Genomic DNA, 19,627 nt, shown 5'->3' with positions numbered 1-19,627 from the left:
TAGTTAAAATAGTTTAACACTATTACCCGATATTAGAAACTCATAATTCCTCTATAAGATTACAGTACTTCCTGGCCGATTCGTGTTGCCGATAGTTACATAATTGCGCCGATTTAGGACGCCGAGTTACGTAACCACGTAACTGAGATGCTGGTTTATTTCTAGACTCTGTAGATACTGTAGCGTACGTTTATGTATATAGAATTATGCGTGTATTGGACCAAGTATATAGCAGGTACGTTCTGTCGATTTCGTTCTTATATAAAAATATGCTATACTTACTCACTTATAAAATATATTTGTATAAAATGCTTTATCCTGTATTCTTACTCTTTGTAATTTGTTATTAACAATAGAGTTGTTTAAATTAAATTAAATTAAAATACTATGCTGAGAATCTTTATCAATTGCGAAAGTTAAGATTTTGTTCGTATAGGTATATGAAATGCTACACTTACTTATAAAATATATTTATATAAAATGATGATGTGCTAAGAATCTTTACCAATTGCGAAAGTGTATTTAAAGTACCTATTTGTATATGTCACCTTTTTATGGCCCACCTGTTTTATTGATTTTGAGGATACACAGAAAGCTTGTAATTTATATCCCAGAGACGAACGTAGGCTACTGTGTGCTACTGTTATCCCAGAAAATCATAGTTCCCACGAGATTTATGAAAATCTAAATCTACGCGCATGAATTCGTTAGCATCATCTATAGTTGTTAGGTAGGCCTACTCGTAGGTACGTTTAATTAATTATTTATTTATTTTGTTAAATTATTCGACCCGTTTAAAAACACAATAATCTTGATGCCACTACGAATTAACAATTATAAAAGCGAAACGACTCGTATGAAGATTTAAATTAATATTAATTAATATTAATTGAAATCGTATAAAATATCATGATTACATAATTAAATAGGTAGGACGGTTACTTACCTATTTATTTGTTTTTGTCATATTAAAATATTTGGTTATTTTTGTTATTATTTATTTTGGTATCTACTTGTGTAGTAGTTAAGTTTTATCAGTTTTAAATATATTAAGTAATAAAAAAAAAATTGACTTTATACTTCGGCGAAAGATTTTATATATCAACAACTTCGACTGTAACCATACAGTTTTACGATGTCTGCTAAAGCCACCATGATCCAAACTTCATAGTCTTCGCTAATCGTTCCTCATTGTGTCAGGGACAATGCGTCTGGAAACTTTCAGCTTTTATAAAATAACAAAGGTGTAGCCCTCACGGGCTCCTTAGTCCATCGAGGATATCTACTAGTTATCGGCATGTCAAATTTCAGCCCCGATCTGTCCAGTAGTTTGAGCTGTCCCATGATAGATCAGTCAGACAGTCATTTATAGAGACAGAGCTCGTGAGGGCGAGACCATCGTTATTTTATAAAAGCTGAAAGGTTCTCTGTATATTGTCTCCAACACCGTGATTAACGACTATGAAGTTTGGATCATGGTGTCTTTGGGAGATAATAGGTAACAAAGTGTACAAAGGATGTCTGGCAGGGGGTTGTCACGATAGGTACTAAGTGTCTGGCAATGCATGACGTGATTTCTAATACTATTCCGAAGAAAAAAAAGACAGAATTCATACTTTGACGTAAGATTGTGTAGGTACACCTTTGTTACCTGTTATCTCGCAAAGCTGTTGATAGATCAGTCAGTCAGTCAGCTTTTCCTTTTATGTATTTCCATTCCATTCCATCAGCTTGTAATTGTCCACTGCTGGACATAGGCCTTTCCAAGAGCGTGTCACCAAACACGGTCTTCGGCCTTCCTCATCCACCCACTCCCCGCTACCTTCTTCAGGTTATCGGTCTAGCGGGCTGGACTTATGACCTGAAAAAGGAGGATTTATTTATTTATTTATTTACATCTAATTGAACGGCAGAGCCACTTACACGAACTAGATGATTAATTATTATACAAATACAAAAAGAAAAAAAAAGAAGAATAAAAGGTAAAGATATGATACAATAATAGATTTTAAATATTGAACGAATGTATACGCTGAGAGCACTGAATGATCCTGTTCATTCAATGCTCTCCGCGTACCTTAGTAACTCCTATGTAGTAGTTATGTATATTTAGATTCGGAGTTTTTGGAATAAGTACGAAGTGAAGCCGGGACGGGCCAACTAGTACCTAAAAGTTGCGCACACACGCGGTCGGTGGTTGCCCCACGTATTGCGCTCACCTTAACATTGACCCGCTTGCGATATCCACGACCGGCCGCGGTGAAATATCTGGCTTATGCAATTAAAAACAACCGCCAAATAATTCCACTAACGGATAGTTGATTAAACTTTTCCATCACACACTCGTTTTTTTTGATTATTTACCACCTCATCGTTACTTAAAATATTCTAACATCTGTATTACTAACTACAACTACCTATAATATCAAAGATTAAAATAATGTTTTTGTATCGCTCCGTGTATTTTAACATTGTATATTTATGAACTCAGAATTTTTGCCTCTTTGAGGTGGAAGCGACGGGCCTGCCCGCGAAATTCAAACTTTATTTGGTTTTTCGCAATTTGTAAAATAATACGACAACGTACGCTTAGAATTTCGCGGGCAGACCCATCGCTTGCCCCTTCATTTGATATCTCACTCGATACAATACTGTAATACTGATATCTAGCTAAATTATCGCCGAGTGCTATATTTAGGCTATATTCGTTTGGGTTTTTGGTATATAATAGTTATAACTCGTACTAAGTTTAATTTTATGCTTCCATGTATTTTTATATTATATTTTTTATACATACATACATTATAGTAATATCAACTGTCTAACACTCTACGCCGACGTGGCTAATGTGCTGAACTATGTTCCTTAGATTTAACACCTTACGTACATACACACATTATGCAACTAAAGAATTGTATTGAATTATATAAATTCTATGACGCGGATGAAGTCGTGGGAATTACTTAATTAAGTATTTATCTATAATTTACGGAAAATAGACGTAGTTAACTGATAAGAATATCATGAGCCGAAACAATGCTTGTCAACAAGCTATAAAACTTTATAGGCATGATAAAAAGATTAAGTAGGTAAAAAAATATAAATATAAATATAATATAAAATTTAAATAATAAAAATATAAATATAATGGGGTTATATTTTGTCACAATCACTATGTGTGATTATTTCCTATCTCATTAAAAATAAATCTACGGAAAACAAAGTAGTTAACCGATAGGATATCTTTATCATGCGTTTATCGAGAACCAAACAATGTCAAACAACAAAATGCAAAGTCAACCAGCTATCAAGTATGATAAAAAGAAATGGAAAAATTGTAACCCTATAAAGAATAGATACCTACGTAGATAGGGTATCAACTATCACAAACCAACCAAACCAACAAGCTAAGTCATGATACAAGTGTAAATTAAAAATTTATAACACCCCCGACAAGCGAAGGTTACAGTAACTAGAAAAAAGCTGATAACTTTCAAACGGCTGAACCAATTTTCTTGGTTTATAGCTAAGAACACTTTCGATCAAGCCACCTTTAAAAAAAACTAAATTAAAATCGGTTCATTAGTTTAGGAGCTACGATGCCACAGTCATCTACACAGATACACACGTCAAACTTATCACACTCTTTTTTTTGGGTCGGGGGTTAAAAATGCAAAGTCAACCAGCTATCAAGTATGATAAAAAGAAGTGGAAAACTTGTAAGCCTATAAAGAATAGATACCTACGTTGATAGGATATCAACTACCACAAACCAACAAGCTAAGTCGTGATAAAAAGATCAAGTAGAACAATATAATTACATGTTTAGCTGTATCAATACACTAGCGACCCGCCCCGGCTTAGCACGGGTGTTCCGGGATAAAATATAGCCTATACGGATTCGGAAGAATCCCTCTAAGTAATGGTAAAAGAAATTTTGAAATCGGTCCAGTAGTTTTTGAGCCTATTCAATACAAACATACAAAAATACAAAGGTTTCCTCTTTATAATATTAGTATAGATAAGCTGGCGAAACCTTGCGACCTTGATCGCACGCAGGTCGCTGATGCGTTACCGCAGGAAACCGCAAACCTACCTGCAGGAGCAATTACATAGTCATGCAGAATATTTAGCACCCACTACGCGTAGATGTACTTGCTATATTATTATGTAGGAAAGAAGTAGATCCATACTATATATCCATACTAATATTATAAATGCGAAAGTGTCTGCTACCTTTTCACGGCCCAACATTTTAATCGATTCTGACGAAATTTGGTACAGAGTTAGCTTACATCCCGGGGACAGACATAGATAGGCTATTTATCGCGGAAAATCTAAGAGTTCCCACGGGATTCCTAAAGACCCATCCGCTCAACTGATTTGTATGGGTACCGAGGTAGCTTGCGTCCATGTTATTGACATAGACAACTTTTTATCCCGAAAAACCAAACAGTTCCCACGGGATCTTCAAAAACCTACATCCACGCAGACGAAGTCGTGGGCATCCTCTAATAAGTAATAACAACTAAAAACACGACAGCTCTGCCATATTGAATTTTTTTTTTTTCAAAAAATTTACTGCCAGGGTCACTCGGGGTGATTTATGTATTCTAACGATACCCTATACATCTAAATCTGTTCAGGCATTTAGAAGTTATGGTGGAACAAAGAAACTCACCTATTATAGATACAGGTATCTACATAAGTACATGAACCCTTTAAACATTACACTCCTTTTTTTGGACAGTCGTGTAAAAAGCGTTGATACCCTACTGGCTGACTAGCCACAGCTAAAGCCTTCCACCAGACCAGACCAGAGATTTAGAAATTATAAAATTCCAAACCCGTGCCGGGAATCGAACCCGGGACCTCACACTAATAAGACCACAGCGCTTACCACTGAGCCAGGGAGGACGTCAAAGCCACGCGAACTTCATCTAGTAAAATCTAGTAGTTGCGGGCATCATGTAGTAATCCAGATATTCCATAACACGTTTTATTTGCAAATGGCTAGGCTTAGAACTAGCAGTTTCGCTATCCTCGTGTTATCCGTCAATCAGGCGCTGCCTCATGTAATAGCAGTAAATTGCCATGAATCAACCAGTTTGTGCGGGGCCTGTTTCCAAACGACCGTATTATTACATTTCATGTTCTATTATTCATTTGTCATACAGGTATATCTACTCGTAGCTACTAACTTATTACATGTGCTGTACCTACTACTTTATAGCACAGTTCTTTGCTGAATATATATCTCTTGTTATGTTGCGGCTAAATTAAGGTTGACGTAAATGCCCAACAACGCTATAATTATCGCGATAATCAACCGTTAAACTGAGTAGCCACACTTGAACGGTTAACGTCTAATGCCGATTTAATTGGGGTTAAAATCGTCTAACGCCGAACGGCATTGTGATTTCTGAATGCTGTTGTACGTTGATCGTAGCTACATCTACATTTAACGGGAAATTACTTAATATCATGTAGTAACCACTTTATATTGGAAATATTATTGTAAATTTTTATTAAGCCTTCATGTTAAAAATTCTGTGTATATCTTGTGTAATGTATATTTTATTTAGGTATAGTATTGCTGTGTACACCTATTAGGGGTTGTCACTTAGATTAGGATCTATTGTTTTTATGTTTGGACCATTTTTAGTTACAACCTGTTGTGTGTACCTTTGAATAAATAAATAAATAAATAAACGCCGTTGACCATCGCGTTGTCGGCCGTTAATGTGACCCAGGGCGATTCAGAACACTTCGATAACATAACGAATCGATTCGATTCGGTATCGATCTCGAATCGAACAAATTTTATCGTGCAATTCAGAACGTTCGACAAAAGGATTCGATTCGATTTCGATTACGATAGCGTTTTCGATAAGAAACATTGCGATTACATGTGCATTTATAAAGTATGTTATGTTACCAAAATTTTACTTGTTTTTAAATTCAAGTTAAACATAAAAAAATAACTTTTATTCATCTTGAAGATAATTTAAGTCATTACTTAAAATGATAGCTTATTAAATTATTGATTTCGAGAGAAAAACATCGAAATGTACTAGTGAAGTTTTATTAAAGCTATCCTCGTAAATACACACAAATGTCAAACATCAATTACGTCTGTCAATCAATGGCAAGTTTGTTTTTTTTTTTATTAACTGGTTTTACGGCTCTGGGTTCTAGCTTTTTTAAGCTCGGTGTTGTGATTTTTGTCCGCTGGTTTTAGGGTTTTGTACCCGAAGGGCACCAACGGGACCCTATTACTAAGACTCCGCTGTCCGTCTGTCTGTCAGCGGGCTGTATCTCGTGTAGCGTAATAGGTAGAGAGTTGAAATTTTCACAAAATGTGTATTTCTTGCCGCTATAACAACAAATAATATTAAATTACAAAGTCTCAAAACTGTTGTTTCTTGTACGATGGTACGAAACTAGGTGAACAAAAAGATATCGAATGCCCTATAGCTTTCGATAAGTAAACATAAAAAATTATCGGACGTTCGACAAATATTATTCGGTTAGGTTGTTGTGAATAGCGTTTGATAGTTGTAATCGAACGATATCTACGTCTGTTCGATTCGGTTTCGGATTCGACAATTTCACTGTCGATTCGGTTATTCTGAATTGAAAATACAATTTATCGAACGACAACTTGCCGAATCGATCGACAATTATGTTATCGAAGGGTTCTGAATCGGCCTGCGGGACACTATAGGGACTTCCACACGCTACGGTCTCTGAATCTAGCAGCTATTTGCGACTCGTTTGATGTCGTCTTTCCATCTATTTAGGGCCGATTTCACCAACGTAAAATAATTTAATCCTATCCGAGAGTAAATTTGATATAATATTTTGGTAGGATTTCAGTGCGAAAACTGTCATCACGCCCAATTTATTCCTCGATTAAACGTCACTAATTGATGTTGGTGAAATCGGCCCTTAATAGGGTGCGTTTTCCGGTCTCCAATGTATCACCTTGGGTCCCCAACGAGTATCGGTGTTTCGAACTATGTGCCCTGTCCATTGCCACTTCAGCTTCGCAACCCGCTGGTTACGTTCTACCACGGTCCCTACCTACTCAAAAAAACCCTCGACTGTTTACAAAACTTAATTAAACTTTACTGTTATAAAGAGAACCTCAGCCGGGGGCATGTAAAAGTAAAAACTGTTGATTGTTAAATTAAACTAGAGTTCACTAGTAATTTTCTACTAGATGGATCTGTTTAAAACAATGTTTTATTTCCAGGACTGACGAGCAAGGCATCGGCATGAAGATCTACCAGGGGGTGATGATGACCGTGGAGATCCTGGTGCTCATCGTCAAGATGTACGCGACCTGGTTCCACTGCATCTACAAGTTCTTCGTGCCCCCCGAACCCAAGAGCGTTAAAGGAGAAATTGTGCTTGTAAGTAGCTACATTAACTAACTAAACATCCATGCTTACGAGTATATTATAAATGCGAAGGTGTTTGTTGCTTGCACTTCGCACCATGTTGAGCATACCATAATGAGTGGCATATCACTGAATAGATCAAAAAATTTATGGATTTTAGCCACACAGGCCTTACTAGTTTTACCTAAAGAGATCTTATCAGTTTAGTTTAATGTTGTACCTCTCTTGTCTCTTGTGTTATAATGGTCTTGTGTTTGTACAGGGGTACAAACACAAGACCATACAGAGCTGAGTTTCAGCAGCGACTCTTAAGCGCCATAAAATTCCACGAAATCGTTTACGTAAATGAAACAAATACAATATGTCCAACGGAATCAACCCAAACCTCTGGAAACGCGAGTTTTTCACTCGCGTTTCCAGAGGTTTGGGTAATTTGTTAGAACTAAATACCTATTATAATAAACGCCCAGATATGATGCAGTGCAAACGACGCGCAAACTGCAGGGTTTTAACTTTTTTAAAGTACTTGTGAAGTAGATATTTAAATTGCTTTTATCTGAATTATTCGACACGTTCCATTAGTGACCTCAATACGATATTTGGGATGGCCATGATTTTTAGACGTGTTTATCTTTTCGCATAATAATATAAGTACCTACCTACCTAATACGAGATCTACTTTATAAATAATGTATTAGGCTTCTTAATCTTGAGTACCCAAATGTTACTCAGGAACAAGGAAGATGAATAATCTAAAGGCATAATTTCAATGTCAAAAATGTGCCTTCGCTAATTTTTATTTATCTAGGCACAACATATTATTCAAATATTTAATATACTCATGAACACGAACTTGGTATAGCCTGCCACGGATACGTGTTCTAATACAGCAGGCACCGTGACAAAAGACAGATGATTCCGTTCAAGGAAGCGTGACGAGAGAAACGACCGGTAAGTATTTTTGGCACATGCAAGACCATGGTGACCATATACGTCCACTCTCGCCATAACGGCAATATGTAACTGTTGAATTCTAGCGCCAAAGACCAACCGCGATAGTAAATATAAGGTAATAAGTAAGGTAATAAGTGTAAGATATTAAGTATTTTTAATATGGGTACCTTTAAGTCAAGAGTGAATATTGAATAGGCAACTTCTAGGCAAGCGCGCTCCATCTTAGGCTGCATCATCACTTGCTAGCAGGTCTGAATGCAGCCAAGCGCTAGTCTGTTTTAAAAAAGGTGGTCTAACAGATCGCCTATATGTTCCGAAGGGAAAGCTTGAAGTGCAGTAGCTATATTCTAGATTAAAATGGATTAATTTTGATTTTCAGATCACAGGCGCTGGCCACGGTATGGGACGGGAAATGGCGTTGCGGTTCGCCAAGCTCGGCAGCATCATTGTTTGCGTGGACATCAACCTGAGCGGCAACCAGGAGACTGTCGACATCATCAAGGAGAGCAAGGGGAAGGCGCATAGCTACATGTAAGTTAGATATATTTCTTTAATGATCATCATCAGCCTGTGAACGTCCACTGTTGGACATAGGCTTTCCCTAAAGAGTGCCAGCCGTCCCGGTCCTTACTCATCCAGCCACTTCCCGCCAGCCGCTTTATGTCGTCGGTCCATCATGCTGGAGAGCGTCTTTTTTCTTTGCTGGAAAAAAATCCCTACGGTTGTACATTTTTACCCTGGTAAGTATAGTTTGTATTCGGTATTGTTGATGATTTTAGAATGTTTTATTTCCCCGAAAAAAAGCGATGGCATTTGAACATTCTTCTGGGTATTTATGATTTTGTCTTCTCCACGGGAGCGTAGCATACACAATAATATAATATTTAAATTACATTTAAAATTAAATTGAAGTTTACAAATTATTTCCTAAAGGGTGTCTGGGACAAACAGATCATTGAACTAAGGTTGTAATTTTGTTGAATTGTTTTTTTGAACAAAAAACGCAGTAAGAATAATTTGTTCACAGATGTGACGTTACAAGCCGGGAAGCTATCAACGAAATGGCGGACAAGATTCGCAAGGAGGTTGGCGAGGTGACGATCTTGGTGAACAATGCCGGAGTCATGCCTTGTAAACCCTTGCTGCAGACCAGCGAAAAGGAAATACGTGTCGCCTTCGAAGTCAACTGCCTTGCTCATCTTTGGGTGAGTATCTTCAAGTTACCTTACTAAGTTACTATCGAGGTAACAGACAGGAATAAGTGGTTAGCGTGGTGGCGATTTTGGAGTGATATCTTAAGCTCTAGCTCAAGAAGAGCGAGAAGAAAATATGGGTCAAATTTGAGATCAACTGCAGCCTTGTACATCTTTGGGTACGTATCTCCAAGTTTCCTTTCTTAGCTACGAAGGAGATAGCAAACGAGATACGCAAGAATCGGTGGCAAGGTGAAGATCTTGGTGAAAAACTTGTCATACGTTGCAAACCCTTTTTGAAGACTAGTTGACTTTAAGGTCAACTGCCTTGCACATCTTTGGATTAGTGTTCTTTCTAAGCTAACATCTAAATGGCGGTCAGGATACGTAAAAGGATTGGCTCGCAAAACTCAATGTCAAGATCAGTGCGGATAATATGACCTAACCAATAAAATTTAAGGTTATTTCCTGAAAGCCATTTCCTTTCCCAGTTATGTGAGAATTAGGAACGATTCAAAATATATTTTTAATGTTTTGTGTAAATTTTTCTTGCAAGGATTATGTATTAGTTACTAAATATGTATGATTAATATTCATAGTATAACAGAACAAAGATTGGGTTTTTAAAAGTCGGTTACTTTTATTTAAGTGGTAAATTATTTTGACGATCCAAAAGCACTTGTAAAAATTTAAAAATCTATTCTATTCTAATCACTACAACATATTTAAAACTTTTGCAGGAAGCTTATATTGCAATCACTGAGCTAAAACTCGTACGCTTTTTCTACAGATGCTACAAGCCTTCCTTCCTGCGATGATGGAAAGGAACCACGGGCACATAGTAGCAATGTCGTCCATGGCCGGCGTCATCGGTCTCCGCAACCTGGTCCCGTACTGTGGCACGAAGTTCGCCGTCCGAGGAATGATGGAAGCCGTACATGAGGAGCTGAGGGAAGATCCTAGGAATTTCAGTGGGGTGAGTATTTACTGCTAGGCTCAAAGCAGCATTCTTTCTTTGGAAGACAGCCCTCCCGTTGGTCAGACGACATTACCAAGCTGGCGGGAAAGACTTGGAGGAGGCTCGCACAACACCGAGAGGAATGGCGTGCACGTGAGGAGGCCTATGTCCAACAATGGATTAACAAAGGCTAAGAAAGAAGAAGAAGAAGGACCTTCATAAATGACCTGTAGGATTTTCATACATGACCTGTAGGATCTTCATAGATGAGGAGAATGGGCCTGGTATAAAATTTTAAAGACTGCTGCGGGAAAAAAATCCTGCCAAACATTTTTTCTGGGGTTCACTCCAGAATTTTTTTTAGTACCAAGGATTTGACAATGTAGGAATGCTTGTATTGCTATTTGAATGTTATTTATCTGTAGGATTTGATGATAGATATTGTATAGTAATTAAATGATCTCTGGGCTTTATATGGCACTTGAGGAATAAGTATTCCAAGTATTCTAATTTTTTTTAAATTCTATATTTAACCAAATACTAGTTGTAGGTTTCCATTTGACATCCTGAAACTCTCTTGAGTTTATGATGTCGCTCATTCCTCTTAAATAACTAAGACACTGAATTAAAAAAAATATATATATAGGTATACCTACAAATCGAATCTGAAATCATAATATTCTGAACCCCATAACGCCTTTATTCTCAGATGTTTGTCATAAATTCGAAAAGGAGTGACAGGGGTACCTCTTTCTCTTTGACTTATCTGAAAAATTTCTTCCAGATCAAGCTAACGTGTATCTGCCCATACATCGTGGACACCGGGCTGTGCAAGAACCCCAAGATCAAGTTCCCGTCGCTGATGAAGATCCTGTCGCCGCAGGAGGCGGTGGAGCACATCGTGGACGCCGTGCGCCGCGAGTACCACGAGATCACCATACCCAGCTCCCTTTATTACATTAACCAGGTAGGATCTTGCAAAGATTGTGGGTGGCTCATCAAGTTACACCCAATTGTGCCAATTTTACCCCACAGTGGACGGACATAAAAGTAGCATCTTGGAGCGTCTGTGCATCGTTTCGACGGTCAACCTTTATGTGTGTGTGTGTGTGTGTGTGTGTGTGTGTGTGTGTGTGTGTGTGTGTTTTTGTGTGTGTGTGTTTTTGTGTGTGTGTGTGTATATCTGTTTACTCTTTCACGCAAAAATTACTGGATGGATTTAACCGAAATTTGCAATTGAGATAGCTTATACATGCAGATCTTCGCTAATTGTCGTATTCCCAGAAACACCCGAATCATTGAATCTTAAGAGCCCTAAACAATGCCCTAAAAAATGCACTTTACCACTCTATATAAATATCGTCTTCTGACGCTCGGGGAATACGACCGTTGCCGAACAGTGACGAAGATTTCTATGCGCATTATTAATTTGGTTGTACTGTACCCTGATTAACACATACCAGTGCTACTTTTTATTCGGTTAAATCAAAGAAATGCGGGTGAAGTCGCGGGTATCATCTAATACCTATTATATTCTTACTAGATATATGCGCAGATACATTCCCACCAATGTCGTCTGAAGGCCTTTTTACTTGACGCTAACGTTTAAACTCTTTTCCAGATGTTCCGAGTTTTCCCACGATCCGTTCCTCTTCACATCAAAGACTTCCTGGACTCGGGTCTGGAGGCGCAGTAACGTCTTCTTCATCGAGGTTATAACCACGATTTGCCTGACTGATATGCCTTAGTTACCAAAATTCCAGGGACCAAGTATGTTCATGGGACACAATTTAGCAATCATACAATTCTGACATGAAACGTAGAAATCTGAACAGAATAAAACACAGAGACCCAGCGAGGGTTGATCGGTCTGGTTCGTTTGCGGTCGCGCATCTTGATTTACGCATAGGAATAGTTAATTAAGCGTAATGTTTCTGATACGAACCGCTAAGGGGTGGAATGCCCTTCAAAGTCCGTGTTTCATGCCAAGTATAATAACTGCAAGTATAGCTTGAATACCTTCAAAGCAATAGGCATATTCTAGGCGCGCTCCAATTTAGACCTCATCATTGTTTTGTTTCTCAGGTATGATTGTTCAAGCGTAATCCTATCTTATAATAAGATAAAACAAATTTGTATAGTAATCTCGGCTTGCCTTCGCCAAAGACTGCCCCTACTCCGGCTTCTATAACGGTGTTTGTTTGGTTTATGCCTTTTCCATAAGACTAAGCAAACACCTAACAACCCGGCTAGCCACTGATGTCATAGAAATCAGTGGATATAATCGGGGGATAATTTTTATCTACTGCACATGCTAGCCGGGCTGCTATGGTTGCGTTTCTTCACTGTATGATTGCTAAACCAAGATGGTACAGTCAACATCATTATAACAGGAAATTGTAGTACAATTAGTTAGACTTTTTCTATGTTATTGATGGCGTCTGTATTTTAGATAGGAAAAGTATACGGATAAGAGGAATAAAATTAGAAATACCTACTATATTTTGAAAAATTTCAAATATTTCAACAGCGATATTTTTGTTGTATGTCTTTTGTTTATATTGTCAACTGTGATTTGATTACTAAAATTAAATAGTTGAGTAATCATTTTGATGTAGGATTTGTAAATATTATTTGCTCTTTTTAACCTTGATATTCTTACTTAACCAACATTCATAACTATTTAGTCTAACATTTCTCGAAATTCCTTAAAAATTAGAGAAATGTTAGGATCTCGAAAATTGTAAATAGAACGTTAACGAATTTTTTATGACATGTAACTAGGATAAGGTTTAAATAATAATTAATTAGATAAGTATTATTTGGTAAGTAGGTAGATTTAACTAAAGCTTGGTAATAAATAAGGGTGATAGAGAAAAATAACCGTTGATGATATTGTAATATTTTTTATGTTATAACAAAGGGTTATTATATCAGCATATAATATTATGATTTTTATATGAAATCTTTTAAATATTTTTTAATAAACAAATAATGTGACTAATTCCGTACTTCTACCACTAGACCAAATAGCCTATCGTTAGCTCGAGCTGTTACAATGAAAATCTTAATTAAGGTAGCTGTTCACTCAACCGGAGTGAAGCGGATACGTGTTTGGGAGACCAATCAAATTAGGTATACAGAAGTGATGTAAATAAGTAACACGTGTATTGAGGCCGATCATGCCCTATATACACCTTGTCCAAAAAGAAGAAATCTTTCATCTATCAATAACACTATTGGCCTGCTAATTTTTCTCTGCTCCACTCCGTTTCGCTCTAGTGGAGAGGCACCCCAAGCCGATCGTCATGCCATAATACTAATATATATAATGTTGCAATACAGCCCAACCCTACCTAGTGTCTGCTGTTACAATTCGTTGCAATATGAACAACGGTTATTAATTTTGTTATTTTTGTACATGTATACATTTATCTTGTGCCTGTATTTTTTATACTGACTGTATTATAGATAATTATGTATACTTTTCTGCTGTAATAAGTGCTTTTGTTCAGTTTAAAGTGCCATTGATAGGTCATTTTAACTAGGAAGTCAATTACGTGAAGCATTTTTTTTTCAAAAACAAAAGATTTTTAAATGCATACTTACCTATTTTATTTTGTTTTGTATACTTAGGTTCTCACTGACATTGAGTTTTGATGACTAAGCATAATTTTAATATAAGGAAATGGTTATTCGGCCATACTCAGGAGCGTATTTCCTTATTCATTATGTGCTACTATCGAACATTTAAATTCTAAAATTATTTTAAAACAGTATTTTATATTACAATTTTAACTGAAGTAAGTAGGTACCTACGTAAATCTCGAAACTTTAGTTCCAAACTGTAACAATTTAGAAAAAGGTTCCTATGAGATAATCAGAAATGTAATTGAGTACCTATATTTTTCGTCAGGTAGATACTCTAATTAATGTGAAATTAAAAAATAAATCTAGAAATATGATTGCTCTTAGGCACGTCTTAAATAATTAATAATAATGGGGTTGAAAAAAATATACATATTTAGTGATGACATACAGAAGTTTTTCAAGTTTTTCATGTTATAAATAAGTACCTAGTTAGTTTGGAACTAAAAGTTTTTCCAATTTCAGTTTTGTCACACTTTGAAACTGAGGTATCGAACTAAATTGGTTTGACAATAGGAATAAATCGTTGACGAGAAGAACGCTAAAGGCGTCAGAATCGAACTTTTTAATACTGAAAATGGAAGTGGCGTCATAATAAGTTATTAAGTTACTGACGTCGAATTTTTAGTAGGTACCTACTGAAAAAATATGCCTTTGCGCCTCTTGTGTGCTTTGCAGCTCTAAATCATGACTATGTTTAATTCACCATTCAATTTCACATTCGATTCTCTTCTCTTCCGACAAATTAATGCGACAGACCGCATTGTAATTAGAAATTTTATGACGTCTTTTTTAAACCGAAGAACCTTACCCATGATTAATTCTTGATAATGATCTAAGAAAATGACCTAACCTTTTGTAATTTTTATATATTTTTTATTATGCATTAATAAAGAATTAAGTGATATTATTTATATAAGGGTTGTGAAGTGAAGAAAATAAAAATAAATGATTGAATATAATTGTTATTTTATTTAAATTCTTATGTTTGCCTACACGGCGCACGCCATGATAGTAGGTACTTAGGCATGATTTTTCTTTTGGAAAGAACACTTTTAGAACGATAGAAAGAAGCTTTCATATTATGTAGCTGTCAAAATTATAGCGGTAGCCTGTTATCATAAACTAATTAGAAATCAAATGTCCGTGGACGCCTATCGGTTATTCGCGAGAAAATATCGTAAGGTAGGTTTATCGTAGGTATAAATGCAAATAAAACTCTAGATCTATTTGGCGTCCTATTTATTTCGGGTATACATTTCAAGGGATAATTTTCATTACAATAATATTCACAAGCCCTAAGGACAATGTTTTCCATACAAACACCTTCAACGATTTTTCTATGTCACATTCACCTCTAATATTTCGAACTCCATTCTTTTGATATTCCACATTAAGCTGTGTTCACACTAAGCGTGTCAACCGGCGCGCCAGAAACGAGTGTTGCCTCGGTTGAAGCGCGTGCATATGGCCGCGCAAGACTTTTGCTTGGGTTAGAGTGCGTTTTCAATGAAAAGGAGCTGAGCTGAGCAGAGACGTGTGACTTCAAATTAGAATAATAAGATACGACGTGATAAAATTATCACGTCATATAACCTGATTGGTGTATTGAACACGGCTCCGCTTCGCTCCACTCCAATGGAAACGCACCCTTATCCGGCAGGACGAAGCAAATCCTCGCAAGGATGCTGTGCTTTGTGTGAACACCTCTATTTTAATCATGCAAAAATAGCTATGAGTATGTACAATAGTATGTACGTGCACTCGCCACCAGCTCTCGCTGGAGGGTACATGGTAAAACGTTACATTCATAAATAGACCGTGGTTGAAAATAAAGCAAGATAATCCACTGAACTTGACAACTTATTTCCATTTTTTCCCCTTAAATCCCTTAAACTGCGCTGGCAAAAACTTAAACATTTGTGTGCGCTAAAATTGCATGAACCAAAAATAATTGATAACTGAGGGAGGTTCATTGAGGCATTAAATATTGAGGACATGTACAAGGATGACAAGAAATTTTTTACAACAAGCTTTAGAATGAAAGAACTATAATGAAGATGGAAATAATTTGTACTAATTGATAGAACCAACCTAAAAACCTTGCGGTTTCCCCAGTGAGCCCTGGTGGGTCGTAGTGATAAATTAATAATTAAGTAATAACAAATTTCACCTAGGTACAATGTTTAAAATGCGAAACAAAATTAACTACCTATAAAGACGCGTCCACGACAGTAAAAAGTTGCCGTGGTTTTGTCGGCATCTAATTTTATTGTCACGTCTTGTTGGACTTGTTGGACGCTCTTTAGCGTTTAAAAAAACTATTTAAAGCACATGAGTAGGTAAGTAAGTGGCCAACGTTTTTCAGGTCTTTAACTGTACCAGTGTAAAAAATGAGTTTAATCCATTGCTTCGTTGCAACGTGATTGAAGGACAAACCAATAAACAAAAATACTTTCAAATTTACACCTATTATGAGTAGTAGATATTATTAGAAAAAAAAATCGAATTTGCGGCCATAATATTACCTGCGGCGCGGCGGCGCGGTGGCGGCGACACTCAATGCAAACTTTTATTGTTGTGGAAGCGCCATTAGATAAAAAATCTGCTAAATCAACAGTTTCGGACTAGAAGACAATTTAGGTAGGTACCTACTTAATATTTTAAAAACCAGTCTGTACATTTAGCCAACTATAAATATAGGTATAATATGAATAATATCTTAATTTTTCATAATAATATGTAATCTAATAATATTTTTTCTAAAAGTGTTGTGCAGTAGGTATTGAATGGTATTTTATTTAATGTAAAATCTAGCAGGAAGTTAAAATTCTACATATTTTATACAGGGTTATTTTTAAATGGCATTATTTAAGCTTAGTCATTGAAAAAAATGATCAATCATTTAAAAAGATGACCGTTTTTCAAAAATAAAAAGATCGCTAAAATACAAGTTTATTAAAAATTAACTATTTTATTTAAAAAAAAAAATACTGGGTAGAAACTATTATTTAAAGGTGCTTTTTGAGGTAAGTAACCTGAAATTCGACTTTTTTAGTGCACTGTTCTCACATATTATATTTAAAAGAATTAAAAATCAAAAGGTAATTTATCATACTGTGATACTTAGTAAAGATTTAGACTTGTACATATTTTCGATTTTTTATATATAAATCTTCAAAAGTGTTTGGTTTGTATTTTAAGAATAACCCTGCAAAATATTAATGAATAGGTCTTTCTTTTATAAAATTTTATAACTTACGAAGGTACGTGTGTTTTTGAAATTCGTAATTCTTGACTTTGCTTTTAATTTGTGCATTTACCATACAATACAATATAATCTTCTGCTAGAGCTTTGTAAGAAAATAAATATAGTTAAGTAAGTAATATTCTTATTATTTTTTAAATTATTCAAATAGATAACTTTTAAATAAAAGTAAGTAGCGTAGGTACTTATCAGTTTCTTTAAGTTAGGAAGGTACCTATATTTAAGTATATCTAAATATATTTCTTAACTTTAAAATTCTTATGATAGGTAAAACAAATACAATTATTAACGGTTGGACCGTACCTCTGTTGCTAAGCAACTAATGAGTAGATAAATAAATAAATTATTTGGCGTTTAATAACTTAAATTTCTAAATAGTGCACACTCGTTCAAGCGTGCATAATTCGCTTAGATATAAATAAATAAATTACTTAAGTATGTATTTTACTCAATAAAAAACAACATTTTCATTACATTAAATTCAAATATAATTCTGTCAAAATACTTTAATTTTAAAAATATAATTTATTTAAACTTGGGCATTCCCCTTTTTTCCAAGAATCACAAATATTGTTTTGTTAATTTTGGGGCTAATTATAATAGAATACATAATTCTGATTGAGGCTGAGACAAACAAGACGCGCAATATTGACGGACACGGGCTAGTGTTGGGTGATCTTCATACAAACCGTGCACGAGTACACGCGCGTTCTGTGTACTACGTAGTCCGTTCAACTATGTAGTTTCCACCACGCGCATTGTTTGTTTCAGGCTTATCATAATATTAGCGTCGTAAAATACACAGACCTATAGGGAAGCATTAAAATATATCAACGTCTTTTAAATGCTGGTAGTTGCGGTCCCAATAGCCGCCATTGTAGAGCCAGTCCTCCTGCTTCGTATACGGGTTGGTACCTTGACTGAACCATCTGGAACAGAAAGACCATCGGTTATCGGAGGAAGAACCAATAGACCATGCTAACTGGAAGAGGCTTAGCAGGAAAGCAGATCATGCCGTTAGCCGGGACAAACGTTTGCAAAAAAAATTGGTTGTCTGTAAAGTCGGTTTACTGACGATAGTTGCACGTGACAACAAAGGCCGATTGTGCTTCTTTGTCGCTCGTTCCGTGCTCTCGCTTGCACTTCAAGCCTTACATGGAACGCCTCAGAGCGAGGTAACGCCGCATGAGTCATGTTTTTTCGTGCGCGCAGCCGGCTCTATCGAATTATAAGACGTTGTCACGTTAAAAAACGGTAAATTGCGAGTCAGACTCACACAAGAAGGGGGTTTTTAGATAAAAATAGCGAGCAAACAAGCAGGCGGGCACCTGATGTTATGTGATTACCTACTGCCACCCATGAACATTTGCAGTACCAGAGGAACCGCCAATGCGTTGCCGGCCTTTCAGAAAATTGCTGGTCCGCCCCTTGATTAACCCCAAGTTGTAATCTAATGGAAACGCCGCAAAAAGGAGTTGATGACAGTTTGCATGTGCGTGGTAAAAATGATCTGGCACAACGGGTGGTCGAAGTGCACCAGGCACCCAGGTGGTGAGGGTGAAATAGCTTGCGATGGCATGCGATGCGATTGTAGAAAAAGGAGGGTGGATTTTGTTGTTGAAGGGGCAACACCCTGTGCAAAATTCAACTTTCTACTACAGTTCATGAGATAGAGCCCGCTGACAGACAGATGAATGGATAGTGGACGCTTAGTACCTTATAGGATCCCGTTTGTACCCTTTGGATACAAAAACCTAATAATGAGCTTGGAAAAATAACATACCGTGGCTGGAATCCATCAACACTCTTCTTGAACATCTTCCTCGCGGCTCGCTGCTTCTCCTCGAGTCTGGTCTTCTCGGCAGCCGCTCCATCGATGTCGCCCTGCTCCAGCAGGCGGATGTCGGGCCGCAGGCGGCTGTCGGTGGGGCACAGCTGGCCCTTCATGTCCCTTTCCATCTCGTTCAGGGACATGGCGAATTCGGTGAATTGGTAATACTGGAGAAAAAATTAATTGAGCGACATTTTGTTCCTATGGAGCTGTTTTTACGCTACACACTGCTAGACAAGGAGCATGAAAATAAATGAAAGCTTGTAAAAAATCTAAATCCACGCAGAGCATGGATTTGTGAGGAATTGTTTAAATCTAGAAAAAAACTAGGGTTATAGGTTAGGTATAATATCATAATGTACTGAAAGA

The 19,627-nt window shown here is 36.6% G+C and overlaps 2 protein-coding genes across 16 annotated transcripts in view; one reads left to right on the top strand and one right to left on the bottom strand.

Moving 5' to 3' along the window:
• The window catches only part of LOC123877382 (17-beta-hydroxysteroid dehydrogenase 13-like), a 30,446-nt gene extending 17,007 nt beyond the window's left edge, over window positions 1–13,439 (top strand). For both annotated transcript variants that reach the window (XM_045924107.1, XM_045924116.1), the window contains 6 exons: window positions 7,259–7,418; window positions 8,740–8,891; window positions 9,388–9,565; window positions 10,344–10,529; window positions 11,296–11,478; window positions 12,133–13,439. In XM_045924107.1, coding sequence (XP_045780063.1) covers window positions 7,259–7,418; window positions 8,740–8,891; window positions 9,388–9,565; window positions 10,344–10,529; window positions 11,296–11,478; window positions 12,133–12,207 — 934 coding nt within the window. In that variant the 3' untranslated portion in view covers window positions 12,208–13,439. The remainder of the gene's footprint in view (window positions 1–7,258; window positions 7,419–8,739; window positions 8,892–9,387; window positions 9,566–10,343; window positions 10,530–11,295; window positions 11,479–12,132) is intronic.
• Window positions 13,440–16,206: 2,767 nt separating this feature from the next.
• LOC123877318 (oxysterol-binding protein-related protein 1) overlaps window positions 16,207–19,627 on the bottom strand; it is a 39,116-nt gene continuing 35,695 nt past the window's right edge. For 6 of the 14 annotated variants that reach the window (XM_045923997.1, XM_045924013.1, XM_045924005.1 and 3 more), the window contains exons 9-10: window positions 19,211–19,425; window positions 16,208–18,356 (exon numbers count right to left, since the gene is read on the bottom strand). In XM_045923997.1, the coding sequence (XP_045779953.1) occupies window positions 18,248–18,356; window positions 19,211–19,425 (324 nt within the window). In that variant the 3' untranslated portion in view covers window positions 16,208–18,247. Of the gene's footprint in view, window positions 18,357–19,210; window positions 19,426–19,627 lie in introns of all 14 variants that reach the window. The other 8 variants (XM_045923982.1, XM_045923988.1, XM_045923971.1 and 5 more) reach the window with 4 other exon arrangements.

Source organism: Maniola jurtina, chromosome 2 (genome assembly GCF_905333055.1).
Source record: "Maniola jurtina chromosome 2, ilManJurt1.1, whole genome shotgun sequence".
NCBI lineage: Eukaryota > Metazoa > Arthropoda > Insecta > Lepidoptera > Nymphalidae > Maniola > Maniola jurtina.
The sequence above is the reverse complement of the archived record's forward strand: the minus strand, read 5'-3'. Positions and strand labels throughout refer to the sequence as shown.